The following is a 27,431-nucleotide window of genomic DNA, read 5'->3' on the forward strand; positions in this document are numbered from 1 at the left end:
TACGCTCATAAAGTGGAGGGTAGTTCGTTCTCGTGTCTTCACTCCAGGAGTTCGGTCTTAGTTCAATAATTTTTTTCTAACACCAAGGGATAGCCTAAAATTTTAAAAAAATTTTACGATGTTACGTCGGCATGGTGTTAATATTTGCTTTTCATTTCGTTCGGATATTCGCTCGTCCCCGAGTATTCAGCAAAGCCGAGATCGAATCGAGAAACCAAAAACCGAGAAGTCGAAATTTCCGGTATCGATTACACGGTGCCTGACGCGTCGACTCGACTCGAAATTCAGTTTTCAAGCTTGTCGGCTCGGAATGAATGTTCTGTTCGGTCGGACACGGGCTGATTTAATTATCCTCGGCCTCTGAAGGAGTAAGCGGGCGGTCTAACGACCAATCCGATTGGATTCGGTGTAGTTGGCAGGCTGGACATTGAGTCGACAGAGGTGGTTGTTACGGAACCCTCTATGTCCCTCTCTCCGCCTCTCTTGACACTCTCTCTGTTGTTCTCAGTGTGCGGCATTTTTCCCGACGCTTTCAGTCAGCAGGAGGGCTCCGTTTGCATCGAAACGGGACTTAACCCCTTGCAGTATCATTTTCTTTACAGTTACAGCAATTAACACTTCTTTATCCCCAAAAATGTCGCAAAAGAGGCAAGAAAATTTATATTTTTCGTATGTGTACATCTATTTTAATGCTTAAATATTGATTATAAACGAATCAAATTGTATTTCATTTAAAAAGAATGGCGTAACATTCATATATTTGTTAGACTTTGTTTAAAACCTTCATGACGAGTGTGACTCGTTAAAGTTCAAATACCGCAAGGGGGTAGACTCGTTTTTTCAGGATTGCAAGGGTGCGGGATACCCCTTCTCATTTCTCGATAATGTAAGGATGTGGTTTTTCAGTAGTCAAAAGCGCTAGATAACAGATCAATCTAGGCCGCGATCGCCCTCAAAAGTCCTATTTTTACGTTAAAGGGGTAATTAACATTAATCGGAAGCCTAAAGCTGCTCATGTAGTTATTTTCATAAAGCTGCGACAGCTACACGCTGCCGAATAATGCAAATTACACCTCGTAAACGTAAAAACAGGACTTTTGTGGACGATTGCGGCCTTGGTTGATGTTTTCTCTAGCGCCTTTGATTGCTGAAAAACCTTTGCATTATCGAGAACTGAGAGGGCGCATCCGGCACCCTTGCAATCCTGGAAACGAGTCTACCCCCTTGACGAAGGATCTCGAGTATGAGGAATTTCTAGACAGATTTTTGCTGGCTGGTTGCGCAACAGACATAGAGACAAGGCGAGCTGGACAGGCAAGGCGAAAACGGGAGAGAGAAAGAGAGCAAGAGAAGAACAGAAAGGGAAAGGGGCGAAGGGGTGGGGGTTGAGATGAAACGGCGGAGGAGGTTTTCCGCGAATCGATAACGAAGAGTCGGCCGGGCCGGCAGCCAGAAAGGCGCAGGAAGACGTCAACGAAACGAGACGCGGCCCGGACATAGACCGATGAAAAACGGGCGCGAGAAGAATGCGAGAAACTTTCCAGGCGAGTTGCAGAAGGTCGTCGGATGCGGAGACGTGTCTGCGGAACAACTGAAAACGCGAGAGAACGCGAACGGCGCGGGCCGGGCCGGTTAGGCAGAGCTCCAAGGTCGAGAGTTGTCAAAGATGCAACCGTTCAAATGGTTCTTTTCAATTTTTCGAGAGCCACCGGCTCCACTCGTTGTCCCGACGACACCGACTCGCTCTCTGCTGATGCATTCGTAACAAGTTCTTCTCTTCCTCCCGACCGCCCCCGTATCTACCAGTGCCTACACCGTTTTCTGCGCGCATCTCTCCTGCCGCATAGCTCCTGCAGTCTGATTAATTTATCTCCCGAGAACCGAGACAACCGAGAGACGCGCTTTGTCTTCGAGCGAGGCGCCGCGACGCTGAATTGCCGTGGCTTCTTTGATTTTTCCCAGGATTACGCCGGGAAACCGGGAGATTCGAGAGTCAGCCATTTTTTTTCGGATATTAAGGGCTCAAGGAAAAAATTGCTTTTATGCGAAGCAGAGGTAATCCGTATTTGGCGTTTGATGTTTAATTCGGGCGGTTTTCCACGCTGTTTGTTATAGGATTATGTGTTTCTTGAAAAAACATTTCGAAAAATTAGACGAGATAGGCGAGATGTGTACCTAATTGTTGCTTTTTATTTCGTTCGGATATCTCGAATTGCTATCGAGAAACGCGCTCACAAAGTTGAGGGTTGTTTGCTCTCGTTTTTCACACCTCAGGAGTTCGGATGAAACGTCTTTGTTCAATGATTTTTTTCTAGTATCAAGGGGTAGCCTAAAATTTTGAAAAAATTACACGAAATAGGTGAAACGTGTACCTAATTGCTGCTTTTTATTTCGTTCGGATATCTCGAATTGCTATCGAGAAACACGCTCACGAAATTGAGGGTATTTCGCTCTCGTTTTTGTACCTCAGGAGTTCGGAACACACGTCTTCGCTCATTTCATAATTTTTTTCTAGTATTAAGGGGTGGCCTAAAATTTCGAAAAAATTCCACGATGTAAGGCCAGCATGGATCTAGTGTTTGGCTTTTATTTCGTTCAAATATCTGTCCTGGTAGTCAAGAAAATCGTTCGGAAAGTGATCTTGAACGAGAACGTACAATTCCAGCGGAGCCCGGTTTACGGTGGGCTTTAATTATTTTTTAGTCGAACGGTGGATGACAGTAAACCCTGGTATTCGTGGTAGGATCGTCTTGGTCGTCCTGGCAACGAGACCCAGGAGCGAGCAAAGCCCAATTTACTAGGCAGCGAAGCTCGGCCAGCGTTTCCGCGGAACAAGGACAGCCGTCGCCGAGCGCATAATTCAATTAAACGGCATTACCGTGCTTGTCCGAGGTTTTCTCTCCTCTCCCTCTCCTCTCTCTCTCTCTCTCTCTCTCTCTTGACGAGCGAACGAATCCGTAGAGTCAACGTTATTGGTTACATCAAACCAGGTAAGTAAATACCTGCAGGGGCTTCCCTCCTTGCTCCGCTGGCAGAAGGGATTAGGCGTGCGCGCTGCACGGAGCCCCGTATGGTTGCCATTACCGTCGGCTTTAATCGAATTCTGCCAACGAGCATTCTGTGTCACGCGTTTCAAGCCTCGGACAAAGATCAGGACTGACGCGAAAGAGGATTCCCTGCGAAACGTTCCGCGAATCTGTTACGGCCTTGAACCGTCCGATTCGCACGCGATCACCGTGCAGTATAGTTGCAAATACATTAGCAAGTTACCCGCGACGTTTCTTGCGTGAGCTGTTCTCATTGTGTACGCAAATACATTTGGGATTGTTGCGTTTGTTGGACATTGTCTTAATCTTTAGACGGACTCTTCAGATTATCACTCCTGCGATTTCTACACATTTTTAGTTGAATATTGTTTAGTTTGGAAATAATGAATTGCGTTTAATAAAAACCACATCTTCATCGTTGGTCCTGCAGACTTATGATCGTGGATTTTATTTGACATCAATAGACTGCGGATTTTATGCATTTATGATGAAAATGGGTTGGTGCAATAATAAGGATGCACTATTTTCAATGTTTTCGAATTATTCGAGAAAGAATTAAATGTGTACCTGGCTCCCATCTATTGCAATTGGTGCAGCACATTTTTATTTTGATCTTTTATCAATTTTTTGAAACATATTTATTTATCAATTTCTTCAAATATATATTTATTTGTCAATTTCTTGATACATATTTATTTGTCAATTTCTTGATACATATTTATTGATCCATTTCTTCAAACATATTTATTTTCAATTCCTTGAAACCAATTTATTTATTAATTTCTTGATACATATTTATTTATCGATTTCTTGAACCATATTTATTTATGAATTACTTGAAACATATTTATTTTCAATTTCTTGAGGCAAATTTATTTATTAATTTCTTGATACATATTTATTTATCGATTTCTTGAACCATATTTATTTATGAATTACTTGAAACATATTTATTTTCAATTTCTTGAGGCAAATTTATTTATTAATTTCTTGATACATATTTATTTATCGATTTCTTGAACCACATTTATTTATGAATTACTTCAAACATATTTATTTTCAATTTCTTGAGACAAATTTATTTATTAATTTCTTGATACATATTTATTTATCGATTTCTTGAAACATATTCATTTATCAATTTCTTCAAACATATTTATTAACCCTTTGCACTCCAAGCTATTTCAACTCGAAAATTAAACATTTCTTTCGATTTCGAATATTACCATTTCCTACGATTTTTGAAATTTCATGCATATGAAATTGGTATAAATACCTCATACAATACCTACATGTTTAGTAATTAATTAGATAAATATATATTTAATAATCTAAACAATATTTTGAATAATTCTATATCAATTTTTATTTGCGCCCCAGAGTCGCCATTGGAGTGCTAAGGGTTAAACTTGCAATAATGGAAGAATTTCGATATAGCCAGTGGTCCGAGTCGGACAATCTATTCCGTGGCATCGAATGATATCACTCTGTCGTCACCGGTGACAGGATACTTCGCATATCCGTGGACGCTCGCGCCTCGACGCAAACACGCGTTGCGATGATCAATAAAGCGAAGAATGCAGTAGAATGTCACCGTTCGGTTCATCAATCACCTCCCACGGTGAAAACAGTAAGAGGAACAGGGGGACAGAGGGACGCGTGCGGTTTGCGCCGCAAAAGTTAATCGCGCAATAAATAATAATTTTTTTTCCTCGCCTCCGCGAGCGTAATCGCTCGAGGCGTTAGCTGATTTCGCGTTCGCGACGATGCGGAATTCTACTGGGAGTCAAGGCAATCCAAATGTCCATTTTGATTCAGATAATCAAGGTGACCTGAACGTCCATTTTGCTTTAGATAATCAAGGTGGTCAGAACGTCCATTTTGCTTTAGACTTTAGGTAATCAAGGATGACCTGAATGTCCATTTTGCTTTAGACTTTAGATAATCAAGGTGACCCGAACGTCCATTTTGCTTTAGACTTTAGGTAATCAAGGTGACCTGAACGTCCATTTTGCTTTAGACTTTAGGTAATCAAGGACGACCTGAATGTCCATTTTGCTTTAGACTTTAGGTAATCAAGGATGACCTGAATGTCCATTTTGCTTTAGACTTTAAGTAATCAAGGATGACCTGAATGTCCATTTTGCTTTAGACTTTAGATAATCAAGGATGACCTGAATGTCCATTTTGCTTTAGACTTTAGATAATCAAGGATGACCTGAATGTCCATTTTGCTTTAGACAGTCAAAAGGTGACCTGAACGTCCATTTTGCTTTAGACTTTAAGTAATCAAGGATGACCTGAATGTCCATTTTGCTTTAGACTTTAGATAATCAAGGATGACCTGAATGTCCATTTTTCTTTAGACTTTAGATAATCAAGGATGACCTGAATGTCCATTTTGCTTTAGACTTTAGATAATCAAGGATGACCTGAATGTCCATTTTGCTTTAGACTTTAGATAATCAAGGTGACCTGAACGTCCATTTTGCTTTAGAATTTAGATAATCAAGGATGACCTGAATGTCCATTTTGCTTTAGACTTTAGATAATCAAGGTGACCTGAACGTCCATTTTGCTTTAGAATTTAGATAATCAAGGATGACCTGAATGTCCATTTTGCTTTAGACTTTAGATAATCAAGGTGACCTGAACGTCCATTTTGCTTTAGAATTTAGATAATCAAGGATGACCTGAATGTCCATTTTGCTTTAGACTTTAGATAGTCAAGGTGACCTGAACGTCCATTTTGCTTTAGAATTTAGATAATCAAGGATGACCTGAATGTTCATTTTGCTTTAGACAGCCAAAGGGTGGTCTGAACGTCCATTTTGCTTTAGACAGTCAAAGGTGACCTGGACGTCCATTTTGCTTTAGATAGTCGAGGTGACCTGAACGTCCGTTTTGTTTTAGAGGAAATGAAAAAGGGGGGCACGGCCACGCCGAAGAAAACGTGGACGTGTCCTGGTCGCGTTTCGAAGAAATTAGCGAGTTCCGAGCTCACGCGAATTCCCGGCCACCATCGTGCAATTCCAGCCGCGGACATCCCCGCATCAGCGGAAGACGGAAACAATGGAAGTTAACGAGTGCCTGCGCCGCCGGAATAACGAAATCTTTTTCATTTCTACCATTTCGCGTCCAATTTCTGTCCGGACAGCCGGATCCACCGCGTTACGAACATGGGATTGTTCGGATCGGCCTGATCGAAACACGCTGACATTTCCCGAACTGTGATGGAGAATGGAGTTCTTTGCAGGAAATGGACTCGGCTGTGAGAACCCGAAAATATTGGGTCGGACCGGGCCGAGGATTTTTTCGGGCTTGCGCGCGTCCCGAAAGTGTTTTGGGTCTCGAAAATATCGGGAAATATTATTTTATACTGAGGAATTTGAGAATCCTTCACGAACAAAAAAAATCTGGAGCTATAATCATGTTTAACAAACCTAAATACTTACAATTAGTCTCGAAATACTGGGGAATTAGAGAATCCTTGAAAAATAAAAATCTGAAGTCATAGTTATATTTAACAAACGTAAATACCTAGTCTCGAAATACTGGGAAGTTAGAGAATCCTCCAAAAATAAAAATCTGAAGCCATAGTCATATTTAGCAAATTTAAATACCTAGTCCGTAAGTCCTGGGAATTTGAGAATCCTTCAAAAATAAAAATCTGAAGCCATAGTCATTTTTAACAAATCTAAATACCTAGTCCCGAAATACTGGGGAATTTGAGAATCCTTCAATAATAAAAAATCTAAAGCCATATTCATATTTAGCAAATTTAAGTACCTAGTCCCTAAGTCCTGGGAATTTGAGAATCCTATAAAAATACACATCTGAAGTCATAGTCATATTTAACAAACCTAAATACCTAGTCTCGAAATACTGGCGAATTAGGGAATCCTCCAAAAATATAAATCTGAAGCTATAGTTATATTTAGCAAATTTAAATACCTAGTCTCTTAATATTGGGAAATTTGAGAATCCTTCAAAAGTAAAAATCTGAAGCCATAGTCATTTTTAACAAATCTAAATACCTAGTCCCGAAATACTGGGGAATGTGAGAATCCTTCAAAAATAAAAATTTTGAAGCCATAGTCATTTTTAACAAATCTAAATACCTAGTCTCGAAATACTGGGGAATTAGAGAATCCTTCAAGAGTAAAAATCTGAAGCCATAGTCATTTAACAAATCTAAATACCTAGTCATTTAACAAATCCAAATACCTAGTTATTTAACAAATCTAAATACCTAGTCATTTAACAAATCCAAATACCTAGTCATTTAACAAATCTAAATACCTAGTAATTTAACAAATCCAAATACCTAGTCATTTAACAAATCTAAATACCTAGTCCCGAAGTACTTCCGGGTTCCGCCCGACCGGCCAGATCTGTTCCCACAAGTGGTCCCGAGGTAGGGATCTCGCGCAGTTCTGTCGACAACAAATATTCACCTGGATGGATGCAGAAATCTGTTGGAAAATTTGCAAAATATGTGAAACTCGTTGACGATTTGGCAAAAGGGACCCATTAACGGCCACCATCTGAAAGCGTTACGCGGTGGCGGCGACAGCCAGCGAATTATGTTAAACATTTCCGTGATTAATTGCGCGACCAAGGGACGCGAAGCAGACAAACGAGCAAATGGACAAATTAATTAACGCGATCATCGAATCGAGCCGCGTATTTATAACGGAATAACGTGACGGAGGTCGCGTCGCGCCCCGTCGAGAAAAGCGGGGCACGCCGGGGCCGTAAATCACCGTAAATTTATCTAGAACTCGAAATATAAATTCGCCGTTAATATCAGCAACGTTACACAGAACGATAACGACGGGACCGGATCCGAGGGATCTCTATACATGTCGAATTGGCAAGGTTCAGATTATACGGAGCGATTAACGGGCCCACCGTTAACGGAATCGAGTCCCGATGATACATTACGTTAAATTAATACTCCGATAAGCAGCTCGCTCCACGAGATACAATCCCGTTGGCTTCGTTTTTATACCTCGAAATTCTATTTTATCCCCCGGCGCTCACCCAATTAAACGGTGCAAATAGTTTCCGACTCGAGTTGTAATCACGGGAATAATAAACAAGGAAAACACGTGGCGCGGATGTAAATTCGTTATTCCGGGAATTCACTGTTCGTTGATGTTGGTTCAAGCGTTACTCACAATTGGACTGCGGATATCTTTCGGCAAAATAAAAATATTCTGCGTCGATTGTGGAGCGACTCAAAAATTGCTGTACCATTCGCGAAATATTGTTTACATTGTTTAAAGAAATATATAAAAGGAACTTTAAAAGAACCACGCTTATATTAAAATGCTTTAAAAAGGAGAAAATAATTTTTTTAGACATTGGTGACTATAAATAAAAGCGTGGAGCGCTTAACTATGTTGACGTAGTCTTCGTGGGCGCTCCTCGCTTTTATTTATAGTCACCAATGTCTAAAACAATTATTTTCTCCTTTTTAGTGCATTTTAATATAAGCGTGGTTTTTAAAAAGTTTTTTTTTATATATTTTTTCACTTTCTACTTTTTAGTCTTTCTTAAATGGAACGTAAGATATAGTAATACTGGCATGAAATAGTAAGATTACAGGTACAGTGATTGAAACGTCGTCAGCCCCAAAAATGTCGTATGAGGAATATTTTGTTCGTGGTCGAATTTACTTCATACTTGGTCTTAATGCTCTTTGATATAATTAATCAAACACCTGTTTCGGCATTTTAAAAAATTGATCCCCTAAGGGGGTGAAAGGGGGTTTTGAAATCTAAGATGGCGGCATGACATAAAATTAAAACTCTATAGGGGTGAATGAGAGGTTAAAAGGTTTTATGGAGAAACAATATCAATTTCCGAGGGCATTAAACGTTCAAATAATTGCACATTTGCTGTCTCTTTATAATTGATCGAACCTCTGGCGGCGAAATCATAAATTCATATATTTCAATTTCGATCGAGAAACAAATTTCACCTTTATACTACAAACAATGTACTAATTAATACAGTACGAGGAAGTAGGGTGCGGCTTCAGGGTTAAGTCATCGAAAATGTCGGGTGGTTGAGCAGGTCTCTGTCCTCGTAGCTCCCTGGTTAGTATCTAGGTCTCTGCCATTACGCTTTGGCGAAGGTGTGTCCGTGCCGCTATTAGTCAGCGTGTTTATAATCCAGCGGGTGGGTCGGAGTAAAATGGGAAGCGACCGAGGAAACTAGCTTTGCGTGAAAAAGCGGTCCGTCGCTCGCGAGAGCACGGTGCCGGAATTCAGGGGAAAGAAAAGTGGAATCCTGGGTGTCGTATGTATAACACGCGGGAATTCTTCTGTCCGCGGATTATGTAGGCCAGGGCTGCTCTCTCTCTCTCTCTCTCTCTCTCTCTCTCTCTCTCTCTCTCTCTCTCTCTCTCTCTGTGTCCTCTTCTTCTTCTTCTCTTTCGTCTGTCGGGCGGTCTTTCTACCCTCTTTTCCCATCCTCTATCTCTTTTTCCGTGTGTCTACTTTCGCCGTGAAACGCGGTGAATCCGTGTCCATGCTGCCGGCACAACAATGGGGGATGCGGCACGTCCGCAAAAGTGCATCGCACCTATGCGCACAATGCGGCCGATGCTCTCCCTCTCTCTCCCTCTCTCTCTCTGTACACGCGCGAACCAACTCGACCCGACCTGACCCGACTCGACACCAGCGAACATTTCGTCCGTCGCGTAGCTTCGTTGCATCGGTGCAGAATGCACCAGCCGATTTCCCTCGCAACCCCCTACAATATCGAACTCTGTTTTTCTCCTCGCTGGATCGAGTAATATAATTACGGTTACATTCACGGCTGCGTTCCTGCAATTGACTGTTCCTTTTCCGTTCCATATCGCGAATTTTATTTTTCCTCGCGTTCGAGACAGCGGGTTCCTTTCAAGTATCCTCCTAGGCTTGTAATCTTTCTTTCGGATATAATTACCGTCTGCATATGGCAAACAATTACGTATTCTTCTCTCTAGTCCGATCTGAATTCCTTCTCTTGGAAGAATCATTGGTCACTTTTTTAAAAAATTATTTTGTGTGGAGGGAAGTTTCATCGCAACCCTAGGGAAGCACCTTTTTCGGTTTTCCGTTTATATCTCGGAAACTGTGCGTTCTAGCGATAAGACCATTCTATATAAAATTGAAGATGACGAAATGTGCCACAAGATTGATTCGATTCAGTTTTTCGCTATTTCGCATAGTTTCCGAGATATCCGCGCTCAAAGTTCACTAATTGTGCTGAAAAGTTAGCTAGTCAAATAAGGCTCTTCTTTTTCACAATTAGTGAACTTTGAGCGCGGATATTTCGGAAACTATGCGAGATAGCGCAAAACTGAATGGAATCGATCTTATGGCACGTTTTGTCAGATTTAATTTTGTATAGAATGATCTTATCGCTAGGACGCATTGTTTCCGAGATATCTGCGCTCAAAGTTCACTAATTGTGCTGAAAAGTTAGCTAGTCAAATAAGGCTCTTCTTTTTCACAATTAGTGAACTTTGAGAGCGGATATCTCGGATACTATGCGAGATAGCAAACAACTGAATGGAATCAATCTTACGGCACATTTTGTCAGCTTTAATTTCGTATATAATGGTCTTATCGCTAGGACACATAGTTTCCGAGATATAAGCGGAAAACCGAAAAAAGGAGCATTCATTGACTAGACTACATGCCAAACCGAAGATCGCGAGAGAAAACGCATCCAGAGCATCGAGATCGATCTCCGAGGTGGAATCCCAGCGAGATCGATGGACCCTGCGGGTGTTGCGTGGGTCTGGACTGCATTTGCTTGGCCAGAGGAAGAATTCCGAGGCATTAGAAGGCTTAACGACGTGGAGAGCTCCGTGTTTCGCCGAGCGTGTACCTTGTTGGTAACGCGCAACAGGGGAATACTATGTTCGAGGGCTGCAGGTGTAGCCAGAGCCGCGTTCCCGTTGCGGTTTTAGTTTACAATTGGCGGATCTGTAAACACATTAGCTCCCCCGGAGTCAGGGACCGCCTTAACACAACGAATTCCGGCTGTTTGTTCGACGGCTCCGGCTCTCTCGGAGAGTTGCAGCGCGTGCAGCGTGCATCCTCTGGTGGATCCGCGATTCTCAGCACGTCCTGCGTGCATTTGCTCTACGGCTGCATTCACCGGCCTTCCCCCTCCACGCTCCCAATTATCACGGGGGCTACGTGTGCCGGTTACCCGGTCCATTTTCTTGCCCTTCCTTCGATCACGATTTTTCTAAATCGCGAGAAGCTGGACGAAATTCGTTGATTATACATTATTAATTACTAGATTGCGGTTTTTCCTGCGAAACAGAAATTTTATTCGTTAATTACGACATTCAGAAATCATATAAAAATCTTTGTCTTTAACAATTTGAATGAATTGTAAATAATGGACGTTCTTACGTTTCAAATGATATCCACCTATTTTTATGCATGATCAAAATTGTTTGCATCGATTGCAACGAACAGGAACCCCTTTCTTCTTTTAGCAATTTTGATAAGCCAGAATTAATACAATGAATTTGAAATTCTCGTCTGTTTTAAATACCTACTCATGTTTACCATAAATGCAGAAATCGGCGTTAACTCGAAGCAGTGGTAAACGTTTTTGCGTCGTGAACGTGAACAGTTAATTTTCTAAACGCTTCGAAGCGGTGTCAAAAGACCAACGAGTTAGCTACGTAGTTACAAGTGGCTCTTTCGTGCAAAGTGGTCCTTGGTGACGATAGGTGAGATAGTGGTCCACGGATCAGTATCTCCGTGTAGCAGAGTTGGGCAAAAATTTAATCAACGATTGACGAATAAATTTCTACTTGAATCGTTCAACGCAATTAACTATTAAACTCCTACTTTAGTCGTTAATTGCGGTTAACGATTACATTCTTCTCAATCGTAATCGTCGATTGGATAATTGATCAATAATTAACTGCTGAAATTTCGAAATGAAATACGGAATCAAATACTATATGTATGAATGAAAAATATGTATGAATGAAAAAAAATGTGTATTGAGATTAGATGCGGTCTATAATGCAAACCCTTTTTACGTGCTTTTATGTTTTTTCGATGATTTCCTTTTTTAATCAACGATTGACGATTGACTTTATCAATCGACTGAATCAGTCTCGGATTTTTCGATGATTTCTTCTTGTAATCAACGATTGACGATTAACTTCATCAATCGATTGAATCAATCGTCCATTTTTCAATAATTACTTCTTTTAATCGTACACATTAATCAATCAATCTTGGTTACAATTTTAATCGATTAATGAAGGTCTACACATTGGCGTAATTAACGAGTGCAGGAATCTCTGATTAGTAGGAGAATTAGCAGGAATTCCGGATGACTCGAATGAATTTCCAATAACATTCTTTAATTTTCTGTTTCAGGTGAGTGCCTTTGGGTCTACCCTATTGCTGGATCCAGGAACCGTGAGTTTGACTGTCCATTTTATGTTTACTCCTTCAGTTTTTCCGTAAAAAGGATTAGTTCTCGGTTAATTAATCCTTCCAGCTTCGCAGAAAAACCGAAGTCGCTCGCAGAGTCGCCTGATTAAGTGTCCTCACTCTATCTTCCCCTTCTACGACGCTATCCCCCACTATTCCGCCCGATCACGTGACGTGTGTGCGTCACAGCGTCACGTGACTAGTCCGGTACTGGCAGAGAGAGAGGGAGAGGGGGTAAGCTCAACCCATTTCTAAAAGAATTATGGTATAAGCACACAGTGTTGGTCAATAAATGAATCTATTTAAATAAATAATCATTTAACTAAAAATTTAAATGACAAGTTATTTGTTATCCCGGAGGACGACTCCGGGACAGGGGTGTGTACGCAGCGTAATGGCGGAAGCATGAGCGTGGGGTTGGTGGCTCCGTCGGGAGTCAGCGACGTGTATTCGCCGACGGGAACTTATTAAAAGTTTTATCGAGGGGATGCTAGCCGCCTAGAAGTTGCGGGCCTCGAACACGTGGGAAACATTTCGCGGGGAAATATGGCGGCGATCGAGTCCCTCATCCATTGCAAATCGTGTACGCCCCGGAAAATTTATCGATCAACCCTCTCTCTATCTCTCTCTCTCTTTCTACGTTTCTATTGAATCTTTCATTCCGTCCGCGAGAGGCCCGTTCCTCAAAACTGCGAGAGCAACTTTTCGCGAAACGCCTCTTCCTTTTCCCAACGCGAGACGAGAAACAGCTGCGGCGTTCTCTTACTGGCGAATTATTGCCAGTAAGCTTACCGTGCTCCAACACTGTATCGCTGCTACAGAGAAATTGTTTACGACTACACCAACGGGCCTTTATGCCAGATAAAAATGCTCCGCACTTGTTACGGCATGTAGTTGCCAGTTATGAACGGTTTCTTTATGTAGAATCAGAGTAATATTCGGACGCTTTTAAAAGGACGATCGCTTTTTAATGTCGGATCAAAGAATTAGGATATTTTTCGAGAAGTTAGAGCAATTAGCAGTTTATGTTTACAACTTTTTTATGGGGGCCTATATTGAAAATTTAACAAATACATCTTGTAGATCTGTGTCAATTATACGTATTCTGAAAATTTCATCCAAATCGGTCAACGTTGCAGCAGGTTACAAACGTTTAAAGATTGTGAAATTCGCAGTTTTCTTCACGATTTTTAATTTAATTTTTCAATGCCTGTTCAAAATCTACAGATTTTGATGAAATTTTCAGAATACGTATAATCGACACACAGATTTACAAAACGTATTTCTTAAATTTTCTATATTGGCCCACATAAAAAATTCGTAAACAACAATTTTTATAACTTTCTTTGTAATTCCGACTAATCGCGATTTCTCCAAAATTTCTTTTTCATGTCATGTAGTCAATTAATTGTTCTAACTTCTCAAAAACATCAAAGTTGTATGGTCTGATATTAAAAATATTGCTATAATAATAATACCACAGTAATAATATTAATAATAATTAAAATTAATAATAATTACTATTAATAATAATTAAAATTAAAATTAGTAATAATATTACTGTGGTTCACTTATGCAATAATACTATTAAAACGCCTTGCAATTAACGGAAACAATTTTTATTTCGTGGCCCGGTCACGTGACGCGTTTCGTCACAACGTCACGTGACTAATCCGTTACTGGCGGAGAGAGGGTGACTATTTCCCCTCGATTTCTTAAATTTTCTATATTGGTCCACATAAAAAATTTGTAAACAACAATTTTTATAATTTTATTTTGTAATTCCGACTAATGGCAATTTCTCCAAAATTTCGTTTTCATGTCATGTAGTCAATTAATTGTTTTAACTCTTCAAAAACATCAAAGTTGTATGGTCTGATATTAAAAATATTACTATAATAATAATATTAACACAGTCAATAATATTTAAGTCAATAAAATGATTACACAGTAAATAATAATATTACTGTGGTTTACATATGCAATAAAACTACTAAAACGAGAAATAAATTCCTGTTTGGTTTCTACGTTTTCCAATTAACGGAAACAATTTTTATTTCGTGGCTCGGTCACGTGACGCGTTTCGTCACAAGAGAGAGGGTAACTATTTCCCCTGGATTCGTGCTCCCTCCCCTCATCCGGCGACTCTGACAAGAAAATCGAGTTGTTTTCGATGACACTCCGAATATTTCATCAGGAATTGGTCCGAAGCGAACAACTGTAAATAAGATAAAACGAGGCCGGCTCGTTTAAACGCAGTCGAATTTCATTAATCGCGATCGCTGGTCACGTATCGCCTGTGGAACGGCTTGCCAGGCGAATTCCAGGCGCGACGTTATGCGATATTGTGCAACGTTGTTCGGCAACGTGCATTATTGCCGAATATCTGGTCGGCGGTGTGCGGCCGCTTAAAATTCGACCGCGAAACTACCACACAGCCGTGTGTTTATAGAAATTCCCGTGAAATATTTTTTTGCGGGGGTTGGTAGTACGACCGAATTGATATTCTCACCAGGATCCCTCCCCTAAATCCTCCATCGAATTACCGGTAATAAACATTCTATTAAATTTCATCAGCGAACGGCAACGTCGCGTCGACCGTTGCATCGAATAAGTCAATTTCCGTTATCGCTGACAAAGAACCGCCATTAATTACTATCGCAAAACTGGTGCTCTAACAACACCGGTTACATTGCGCGACACCTGGACAATTTTTATTTTGCGTAAGGATTTATTTATGGTGTATAATTTTAACACTAAACCTACCGAGCACTAAAAGCGATTAAAATGTGTTTCTGCTTACAAGAACGACAAAATTCTATTTATTTAGATTTTGTGCAATTTTTATTGCAATGTGGTCTTGGATAAATAGATTTAGGGACTCAAGTTCCAGATAAGCAACTTCAAAATTTTATTAATTGCGGAATGAAAAATATAAGAACAGTCATTTGACCGGCAGTGGTAGGTTTAGCGTTAACTCCACGTTCTAATACTTTACCGGACTCAAAGTCAGTACCTTTCTCCTACCAATTATGATGTATTTGGCATGTAATCCAGTAGATTCGAAGTTTCGATCCTCTAGGATCAATGGTTCAAGAGATATGCTTGCTTAAAGTTGAGCAATCTGCAGTGGTTTTGACAAGTAAGAGCGCCGCCATATTGGTTTGCAGTAACGACCGCCAGCCGCTTACCTTCCTCTCTCCCTCGACCTAATCTTACCCAACTCAGTAAGCGACTAAGTGTGACAGTCACTACAAACCAATATGGCGACGCTCTTACCTTTAAAAACACTGGAAATATGCTCAACTTTAAGCGACCATAACTCCTCAACTATTGATCCTAGAGATTCGAAACTTCGATCTGCGCCGGGTACAAATCTCCTGAATTACATACCAAATATGTACATCATAATTCGTAGGAGAAAGGTAATGAGCAGCCGTTTTTGCTGCTACCAATATCATCTACAGGGTGACAAGAAATAACGGAGTTAATCATTTCTTATTATAATTCTGTCAAATCGACGAATTTTGAAAAACCAAATGGTAACAACCATAACATAGACCTTTAGTATTCATATACAGGGTGTCCCAAAATTCGTGAAAATCCCGAAAGGGGGTGGTTCCTGAGATCATTTCAAGCGACATTTTCCTTTGCAAAAATGTTATCCGCGGCTTTGTTTAGGAGTTATTAACGAAAAACACGGACCAATCAGAGCGCGACCTAGACACGAGTTGGGACAGTCGGCCCGGCGCGCCAGCTGTCTATTGGCCGACTGTCCCAACTCGTGTCTAGGTCGCGCTCTGATTGGTCCGTGTTTTTCGTTAATAACTCCTAAACAAAGCCGCGGATAACATTTTTGCAAAGGAAAATGTCGCTTGAAATGATCTCAGGAACCACCCCCTTTCGGGATTTTCACGAATTCTGGGACACCGTGTATTTAAGAAGTTTCGCAATGGCCACCCTTTGCGCCGATACAGAGGCTCAAACGTGTCTTGAGATTTTCGGCAATGGGCCGCAGCTCTTCTGGCGTCATTCGGTCCCACTCCTGGTACAGAGATTTTTTCAATGACTCCAAATTTTTATGGGACCGAGCACAGGCCCCGGCCTCCAAAATCGACCACACGCTGTAGTCCATCGGGTTGAGATTCGGTGAGTACGGCGGCCATTCCACAGATGTGATGAAACCTGGAAAATAGGCTTTGCACCACTCCTGAGTCGTTTTCGCTCTGTGGGCCGGCGCGGTATCCTGCTGTAACGTCCATTCCGGATCGCCGAGGTGCAGTTGGGCCCACAGAAGTACGACGGCTTCGAGAATGTCCCGTCGATACACTTCTTGGTTGATTTCGACCCCTTGATCCACGAAAACCGTAGCAAATCCCATTTTCCAGGTTTCATCACATCTGCGGAATGGCCGCCGTACTCACCGGATCTCAACTCTATGAACACCAGAGTTTAGTCGATTTTGGAGGCCAGGGCCTGTGCTCAGCCCCATAAAAGTTTCGAGTCGCTGAAAAAATCTCTGCGCCGGGTGTGGGACCGAATGACGCCAGAAGAGCTGCGGCCCACAGCCGAAAATTTCAAAACACGTTTGAGCCTCTGAATCGGCTCAAAGGGTTGGCCACTTCGAAACTTCTTAAATATATGAATACTAAAGGGTCTATGTTATGGTTGTTACCATTTGGTCTTTCAAAATTCGTCGATTTGACAGAATTATAATAAGAAACGTTCAACTCCATTATTTCTACTGTCACGCTGTACTATAAAATACATGGTTAAAAATGTAGATAGTAAAATTGCCGGTTTAAAGCTCCGTAAACCTAGTGCGAGGCAATATTGACCTAGCCTAATGTTAGACACGGAATTTCGTGGAGCATTTTGCGACTCCCACGATGGCGATGGATTGGAGGGTCCAGGAGGATCGCAATTAATCATTCCGCGGCGCTTCCTTAACCCTCGCGATTAATAATTGCGCGAAGGGGGTTGGGCAGGGGAGGGGGGGGGGGAAGTGGCGAGGACGAAGATCGACGGTCCCTCCTCTCGTCAGCAATTATAAAGCTCGATCGATCGAGGGAGAGGCACGCGGGGATCAACGCGCGCCGACTAATGAAGGAGAGCTTAACGAGGCTCGTGGATGCACAGAGGCGAAGAATTAATGAGCCAACCAGGGGGGACAATTATGCGAACGGCTTCCGGTTTGCCGTCGGCTACGCAGCGACGACGAGTCGCGACCCGCTCGGCCGTCTACGACCGACGCGACACTCTATCCCGCTCTCTCTTTCTCGCACGTAATTGGGTAAAAATTAGGCGAACAGAGGACCAGGACCGAATCTATGCGGAAAACTTTCCAGGGACGTTTTTCCGTCCCGTCGTCGGCAAACTTCGAACGCGTCCGGGAGCAACTTCCGGTTTTCTTGCGACTCCGCTCTCGGCAAACTTTCCGGCCGACACGACGTTGCTACATTTCAATTACGAGGTGCGATCAAAAGGAATTCGGACTCCATCCGAGTCTGATGGCTTCACCAGTCGCTTCCGTGCATGTACTGGGTGTAGAGAAAAACTGGAACCCCGGTTTGGTGGAAATTCATGTAAGAACGCTGCAAGCTTCATTTCAAAGTCGAAAGGTCAACCATTTCTTTTATGGCATTTTATTCATTCTCTTAAAAATGTATGATGAAGTTTTTTAATTGTTATAAAGACCCGCTGTCTATTTATAATACAACTAATGTACAGGACAATTAACCTAGTATCTAAATAACAACAAATTATTTCACGTTTCTAAGTTGGTTACATAATAATAAATTTTTTTTAATGTTTTCGGGGCGCGTTGATTTTGTTTGACAATTACTAGCGAAGTTGCTTTATTATTCTTAATAAACGATCGAACCGTTGCGCCGAAAACATTTAAAAATTTATTATCAGCAAATACGATCGATAGAAGAAACATATTTTGTTACATAATTAGGTACATAAATTCTATGTCACTTTTCTTCTGAAACTATCAATGCTTCCTTTCGTATTTCTCATCCTCGTAATGAATCGAATGTGATGCAGTAAAAATGTTGTTGACATTTTCACTTTGAAGAGTACATGGTAAAGTTTGTGGCAGCTCTGTTACATCAATTTCAGCCAAATCGAGGGTGTAGACTCTCGTTATGACAGTCGCGACATGTAATTTCTATACACCCCGTACCTACCCATGTGCATCAGTTTGCTAAATTTCATCGAGCTGCGGTCCGAAGAGTTTCATCCCTTTTAGAACTTGCTGTAACATCATGTCATTCAGCCGTATTCCCACGGTGGAACTTTACTAATCTATTTAGAACAGACGCGAAGTACCAGAATTGCCTCCACATACTTTGCTATTGTGGTATTATTAATGGGGATTTGATGCATCTACAGTAAAACTGAGTCTGCGTAACGTGAGTTATAAAGAATCAACATATTTCTTACAATACTATGATAAAAAAAAATAATTTAGTTTCTGCGTCTTGCAATTAATAAAATCCATTTCTTTTGACCACGCTTATATTAATTTGTCGTGTTGTTGTATGCGTCAAATCTTGTAATCGAATTTTAAACCTCTTCCCATAGTCCAGTCTTGCTGAAATTTCGAATAGAAAAAGACTTTTTAAGAACCACGCTTATATTAAAATGCAGTACAAAGGAGAAAATAATTTTTTCCCTGATTCTCCATAAAATACCGAACCTAGTTAAATGATTAATATGTTTCCCCAAAATTTTCAGCAATCAGTTCAAAAGTTCTCCTGTTATAAAATTAGTGTCGGAATAGATGGAAAAATTTCATATTTTAATAAAATCGTGACATTAGTGACTATAAAAATAAAAGCGTGGAGCGCTAAACTATATTGACGTAATCGTCGTGGGCGCTCCACGCTTTTATTTATAGTCACTATGGTCATGATTTTATTTAAATTTATATTAAATTTTTCCACCTATTCCGACACTAATTTTATAACAGAAGAAATTTTGAACTAATTGCTGCAAATTTTGGGGAAACATATTAATTAATTTTAACATTTTAAACACATATTATCAATTAATTTATTTTAAATTTATCTATCTATTCCGACAGTAATTTTATAACAGGAGAAAGTTTGAACTAATTGCTGAGAATTTTGGGGAAAAATATTATTCATTTAACCAGGAAAAAAATTATTTTCTCCTTTCTAGTGCATTTTAATAAAAGCGTGTTTTTAAAAAAGTTTTTTAAATTATTCATTTAAGTAACCACCGTCAGGTGCCAGTCAAAATCGATCTTCAAGTCCACCATAAAAATTGTTTCGACCGACGAGGCAGTCAATCGTTAATTACTGTGATGACCAAATACAGAGAAGTGCATACAAATAATTAACATATACATATTTAAAAAAAAAATTGTATCTCGGTGACGTATGCCCGACGAGGCAGTCAATGGCTAATTAAAATGAGAAACAAATTGCAGAGAAGTGCATACAAATAATTAACAGACCCTTGAAAGAGGAATACACGAATTAAGACATGCGTCGATCAATTATGCAGCGCGCGTCCGGTGCAATTGTTTTATTACACGTGTAATATATTCAGTTCGAAATGTATACAAAATAGAAATAATTACCGGATGTGCGACATCGTTCTCTTTACATTTCCGTTACAAATATGACAAACAAGAGATTTCGTTTCAACAAACGCTTCATTACCAATTTATCGAATAATATCTCGCGTGCGCGTGATATAATTATTTCGTATTAACCCGTAATTTTTCCGGTTGCCCAGAACGAGAGAGAGATAGAGAGAGAGCGCGAGAGAAAGAGAGGGAAGTAGAGGCTTCCATGTTGGTCGAGCAAACAGCGTCAGGGAAATAAGGTTTGAAAATTCTGACGAATCGTCTGCCGGTGAATGATTAAATCCCATCGCTTTTCGGTTCATTACGTTTTCAAGCGAGCTCTCTGCCGCGGCGCGCGCGCTCCCGGCTTATTTAGCAATCCTCTCCCCGCGTAGTCGGAGGAACGAGGCAATCCCGTTGATATTTGTCGTGTTACTCGACCCTCTGGAATAGAAATGAAGCATAAATTTGTAATAGGCGACCAGAGGTACGCGTACAATCGACGCTCGCGTTCTATGCGAGCGACGATTTTTATCGCCGTCACACCGGCCCGAGGAATCAATTGCAAAGCCCACCATCCCGCTCCGTCGAGGAAATTCTATGTTCCCCGCCTCGATACCGATGAATATCGATCCCGTTAGAAACGCGGCAAATCGAACGCGACCGTCATTCATTTCCATTATCCGAACCGGCCATTCTTCCCGCGATTCGTCCAGAGGCTCGTTCCGAATATCCGAACCACCATTTCTCATTAAACTCGCAGCTTTTCCAACTTTCTAACCCCGTTACGCATTGTTTTCTTCTCGGTCACACAGTGGCTGGAAAATTTATAAATGTTCGTCGTACGCCGACTGCGTTCGATTCGACGCTTAAATAATAACCCTTTGCAGCCAGAGCTATTTTAACGGGAAAATTTAAACGTTTCTTTCGATCCGGATTTATTTCATTGTACTATTTTATTCTTGTCATGATATTATGGAAAATGTGTTCACAGCCGGCGTTGTTATTCAGAAGTATCAGAATTGTGCGCGATCAGGATCTTCTATACGAAATATGCATTCTCTTCGAATGTTTGGAGATTTTCAATTTCGTTTAACATGTTTCGAAAAATCTGAAAAAAAAACGACTTCGAAAAAACGCACTAAAAAGTATAAAATAGTCTCCATTTAATATATGTGAATACACACGAACTTAAATACAACACAATCTTTTCGAAGGCGGCGCAAAATTGAAAATTTTCGACACTGGAAATTACGAAAATCCTTAAATTGTTCTAAATACTAATATATATTTATATTTAAATAATAATATATTTGTGCGCCGCCTCCGGAAAGATTGTATTGTATTTAAGTTCGTGTGTATTCACATATATTAAATGAAAATTATTTTATACTTTTTAGTGCGTTTTTTCGAAGTCGGTTTAATTTTTTTTTAAAAGTTTTTTTTATTTCACACTTCTTTTTATCTCTGTTATTATCTCTGTCAGCCGTCACATTCCAAATCGTAATTTATAAAATATCTGAAAGCGGCAATCGATAACGGTTACTGTTCCTAATGTCTAACATTCAGCGGAGTTCACTACGGTATCACCACCCTACATTTCCGCAAATAAAACCGTAATTAATAAAGAAATGTAAAATTTTTTTTGCACGCGGGACCATCCCGGGAACATACTCTACAAGATGCAAAAGGTTTCGTTCCGATTGGTCCATCCATCTCGACGTAATCGGTGAACATACATAGAAAAAAAAGCGAAAAAAAGGCACATACAGATCGAATTGAGTAACCTCCTCCTTTTTCGAAGTCGGTTAAAAAATGATTCGGATCATATAGTACAATATTAAAATAGTTATCATCTTGTTTGGAGCGTCCTTAAACTTTTACATGCAGCCGAATAATGCAAATTACGCCTCGCGAACGAAAAAATAGGACTTTTGAGGGCGATAGCGTGCTAGATCGACCTCTTATCTAGCATTTTTGACTACTGTGGAACCCCATTTTCGTATTCTCGAGAAATGAGAAGGCGAATCCCGCACCGTTGCAATCCTGGAAACGAGTGTACCCCTTTAATTAGGTGGTCCGCGGGGTTGGAGAGAGATCGTGAGGGTGGATGGAGATCGCGGGGGCTGCTCGAATCGCCGACGTATCGAGATGCAAGGAACGAGGCACGCCAAGTGCTCGATTACACGTTATTCCGCGGTGCTCGTTGCTTCCGGGCAGCCGCATCTGCATAAACACGATGTCGTTCCCGTGGTTCGGCCAGAAATTCCGGCTCGGTTATTTTGCCAGGGAGTGGCATGGGAACGAGCAAGAGAGAGTGAGAGAGCGAGAGAGAGAGAGAGAGGAGAGACGGAAGAGGAGGAGGTATCGATTTTCCCTCGCGCGTTCCTCGCGAACAGACTCGCGCCGTAAACGCAAAATACAGCCGGCACCTAAGAGAAATTAAAGCTCACCTTTCCGACGCACTTTAAAACGGCTTTCCACCCACGCCCCTCGCCTCTATCATCCTCCGATTGCTAAATTGAGCTCTCCAGCGGCGGCGCGGCTCTCCGTCGAGCCATTAACGCGCCTTTCAATCGCGAACGACGTTACTCGTTAAAGACGTTGACGTCGACGGACTGACGCGACCCTCCTCCTCCGCCTCCTCCTCCACCCTCCCGATTTTGGAACGAGGATTAATTAGTCGGATATTAATCTCCGTGCTGTGTTAATCCTCTCGCGACCCCGCCACATGTCCCCGCGGAAAATCTTGATCAACATGCCCAAATTGCGAATTCCTCGGTTGATCCTTGCTGTTCCAATTGTTCTCGTTGCTGGCGGATGATACCGGTCAGATCGGCACATCAAGGGGAAGCTTCGATCTTTGGATCTATGCGGGATTCAGCCAGGCTTACGATTTTCTAACGGTTTCGCAGACGTTCGAATTTGTCCTCGTAGTGTGCGCTTTATATTATTTACGGTACACAGTTGATTGCACGTTCGATAAAACGTCCGGAAAAAATCGTACATCAATTTTTAAGGGTTCTTTGTGGAGAGGAAGCTTTGAGCTTTCATTCTGTGCAAGATTCAGCCGTGAAAGAAATTTTACAACGATTTTTCAGACGTTCAAATTTAACCCTGTGGTCTGCACTGCATATTAATTATAAATTCGATTCCAAAAGTTCGATAAATCGGCCGGAAAAAATTGTACATCAATTATTAAGGCTTTGCTATGAAGAGGAAGCTTTGAGCTTTCATTCTGTGCAAGATTCAGTCGCGAGAGTAATTTTCCAACGATTTTACAGACGTTCAAATTTACCCCCATGATCTGCACTTCATATTATTGATACATTCGATTCAAAGTCGGATAAAACGACCGGAGAAAATTGTACATCAATTTTTACGGATTCGTTGTGAAGAGGAAGCTTTAATCTTTCAATCTGTGCAAGATTCAGCCGCGAAAGAAATTTTCCAACGATTTTTCAGACTTTACAGACGTTCAAATTTAACCCTGTGGTCTGCACTGCATATTAATTATAAATTCGATTCCAAAAGTTCGATAAATGGGCCAGAAAAAATCGCACATCAATTTTTAAGGGTTTGTTATAAAGAGAAAGCTTTAATCTTTGATTCTGTGTAAGATTCAGCCGTGAAAGAAGTTTTCCAATGATTTTGCAGACATTTAAATTTACGCCCATGATCTGCACTGCATATTATTGACACATTCGATTCAAAGTCGGATAAAACGACCGGAGAAAATCGTACATCAATTTTTAAGGGTTCGTTGTGAAGAGGAAGCTTTAATCTTCGAATTTCAGTTGCGAAAGAAATGTTCCAACAATTTCACAGACAAAAACGCCCCCAAAATGATGGATGCCCGCCTGTTGGATATATGTATACATAGTACGATTCTTTTTTCCGGGCTCCCAATGTTTGAAATATCGTTGAGTTTCTGTAAAATCGGTTTGTCCCAATACTTTCCGGGATCGCTGTAATCATTTCGCTCGGCGTAGATTCGCCGCTAGCTTGATCTGTATTTTGTCGCGTCGCGGTTCGCGTCCGCGCGACTGTGACCGGCGCGGCGCCCAATAAATCGCGTTTATTAGAGCACTTTTCATTCGACGCGTGTAATTTTTACGGTCCGCTGATGCGACGAACGGCCGGTAATTCGAAACCGTGTTTTCGACAAATCCGCTGTGAAGTTATCGATACACCACAGCTACCAGTTTTCCATTAATCCGATACCGGCCTGTTACGCGCCGTGAAATTCCTCCCGATTGCCCGTAATTGCCGCTATTATGGCTGCAACCGAGCGTACGATGAACAGAACAGAACTTTCTACTTCCGGCCGAGCGGATCGCGAAGCTATTCGATTTCGCATGTGAACGCGATTCGATAACTCGTTCCACACTCAGAATATTCAAATTCGATGGAAAAAAAATAGACATCTCTACGCAGAACGTACAATTCGTTCGTGTGCAGTTCCAGTTTGGGTCTGCACACTATTTCGCGGTCTTTTATTCGTCGATTCTTCCGCCAATCAGGTCTCCGCGTTCCCCCTCCAAATATTCCGCTATTGGCTGCGGGCCGATCGGCCACGCCCACCGCACGATAGTTAAAAGGTGGGGATATCGAGGTCTAAGTAACGAGGTCGACCACTGGAATTTGTTGTGTAAACTGTAACATCAAGTTTTACTCGCTCTTGAATTTTCTCGAATGATCTTCGAGCGTCTTTGGTATTATTTTCGCTAGAGCACGATCGCAATTGAACTGCAAATTTTATGGGAAAAATTGGTGCAATTTAATGTGGCGAGAGAATAAAAGAATTGAAGGATGTCGTATATATTATTCTCGGGGATATCGAGGTGTAAGTAACGAGGTCGACCACCGGAATTTGTTGTGTAAACTGTAACATCAAGTTTTACTCACTCTTGAATTTTCTCGAACAATCTTCGAGCGTCTCTGGTATTATTTTCGCTAGAGCACGATCGCAATTGAACTGCAACTTTCATGGGAAAAATTGGTGCAATTTAATGTGGCGAGAGAATAAAAGAATTGAAGGATGTCGATATACATACATTATTCTCAGCTTTATAAATTTAGAAGAAAAAGGAGGAAATTTCTATTTATCTTTTGCGATTTAAAAATTTTTATTTGAATAGAAATCCGCAGTCTAATAACAATGAATCAATGAATTCTTCAACCCAGTGATATATTTCTTAGGGTTGTGACTGCATTATAGTGCAAGGGGTTGAATCATGAATTTCCTCATTTTCCACAGCAACACTATAGGGAAATGGTCGAATTAATTCGGGAACCCCGGGAAAATTTGAATTGAAACCGCACCGTATTTTTGGGTAGCGAGCACGAAGGTTAACGAACCGCGGGCCAAAAAGTCGAAAATATGTGGAAAACAGCGGGGTTGAAATGCTAATTGTAAGTCACAGTCGCTCCGGATTCGCGAAATTCACTGTTTCCCGGTCGCCAGCCCCGAATTCGTTAACATGTGTAATTACCGCTCGCTTTGCGCAACAAACGGTCCTCGAGCCGACGCCTACAAAAGTTTTCGTCGCGTGTCGTCCACCCGTGAATTTTCGATTGAATTCCAATCCGGCCTTTTTCGCCGGAGATTTGAAACACGGGGCCCTTTATCACAAGATTTGCGATGGACGTTTGATGGATATTTTAAACAACCATGCATTGATGGACATTTTAGACAGGCATACCTCGTATAATGGTCCGAGCGACCGATTTAGCAATACATTTGGTAAAGAATGACTAATAATGCATCTGCAAAATGTCGATATTAATGAAATTTGTTAAAAATTAGACCAGGCATTTAATAATCAACATTTTGTGAAATCAAATAATATTAGATATATAAATTTTCGTATTAATTTAATGATATTTTAAAACAATACTAAATTCTGTACAAATTTTCTGCAGAATATTTAGTGTTCTTTTAAAATATCATTAAATTAATATGTAAAAATGTTATCATATTTAATCCGTAGGATATTCCATTATTTTAATTTCCTCAGGATTAAATTAATGTGAAAATTTATATATCTAATATTATTTGAGGGTTCACAAAAGAAAATTATAAAATTTTTCGATCGTAAATCACATCTACAAAATGTTGATTTTCAAATTTCATTAATATCGACATTTTACAGATGCATCATTCCTATTTAAAAGGTTACCCTTAAACTTCGGAATTGTGCTAAAACCTTAATGAACTGGCAGATCGGCCGGCCGGACCACTGTGGCAATTTCTAAACGGCAAGTTCGCAAGCGTGTCGGATTTTTCGTACACTCCTAGTCCGAAGTTCCTTCGCAAAAAAATGGAAATTTCCCGCGAGCTAAATTAATCCCCGAGTTTCATAAATTATTCGGGAATAATTCTGAGCGAGCCCGGGCGAAACGGTGAAACTCGTATTCCCACGGTTAGTTTTATGACGCGCGCGCGGCCCCGCGTTCTATTGCTTGTTTCATCTCTGCAACCGAGTTACACGGTCCTCTCGTCCACGACCCCGTGTCCAGGAAGTTGCTTATGGAAATTTCGAAACTTATAGGCGTTTTCATATTTTTTTCGAAAGCCCTTTGACAAGCGACCGCGGAATTGCGTCCGCGGGTTTCACGGGCTCTCGCGGCCGGCAATCTCATTCGACCGCATTCAATCCCGAAGTGTCCTAATGAATTTCGTTTCTCGCCCTTCGTTAAACATCATAGTCGAACGAGCGGCACTTCGTTGCGCCGCGGAAAACTCGTCCCTTCCATCGCGAAATTTCCGGTTTCACCGTGGAAAAACTCCGCGGCCGGAAACTTTCGAATCCTGCGCTCTCTTCGACCGGCCACCTGAAATTCCGCCGCGGTAGAAAACATCTTTAACCCTTTGCATTCCGCCGGCCACCCAGAGCAATTTCTACGTCGCGTCGCCGACTTCGTCCGTGTTTCGGAATTTCCGGGAACTTTCGGTTCCGGCGCGTGTCGGAACGAAAATGTTCCGAGGGACGTTAGCCTAATGCAGTGATGAGCAACCCGTGGCTCGCGAGCCGCATTTGGTGGGCAATTTGGACGAAACTCGCTTAAAAATCAAAGAACTTTCGATAGAAATGAGGTAGACCGATGAAATTTTTTAAAAATTAAAGCTGATAGTTTGCAGAATATGTTAAAAATAGAGAGATTATTGTACGAACGTTTTTTAACCTTGAGAAAATTCGTGAATTTCTTGCAAAATCCTGTTGGGGTCTAGTTCAAGACTGGGTTAACAAACCACTGGCTAGGGACAGAAGCTTTTGAGGACTGGTTGCGGCCTAAATTGATCTT

General features: G+C 41.2%; 1 protein-coding gene across 2 annotated transcripts in view; it reads left to right on the top strand.

The window, feature by feature from the left end:
- The window catches only part of Cow (Proteoglycan Cow), a 258,438-nt gene that overhangs the window by 62,603 nt on the left and 168,404 nt on the right, over positions 1–27,431 (top strand). The window contains exon 2 of one of the 2 annotated variants that reach the window (XM_076440902.1): positions 12,464–12,505. The exons of the other annotated variant lie outside the window; for it this stretch is intronic. Within the exon in view, the coding sequence (XP_076297017.1) occupies positions 12,464–12,505 (42 nt within the window). The remainder of the gene's footprint in view (positions 1–12,463; positions 12,506–27,431) is intronic. 2 annotated transcript variants of the gene reach the window in all.

Source organism: Lasioglossum baleicum, chromosome 16, assembly GCF_051020765.1.
Source record: "Lasioglossum baleicum chromosome 16, iyLasBale1, whole genome shotgun sequence".
Taxonomy (NCBI): Eukaryota; Metazoa; Arthropoda; class Insecta; order Hymenoptera; family Halictidae; genus Lasioglossum; species Lasioglossum baleicum.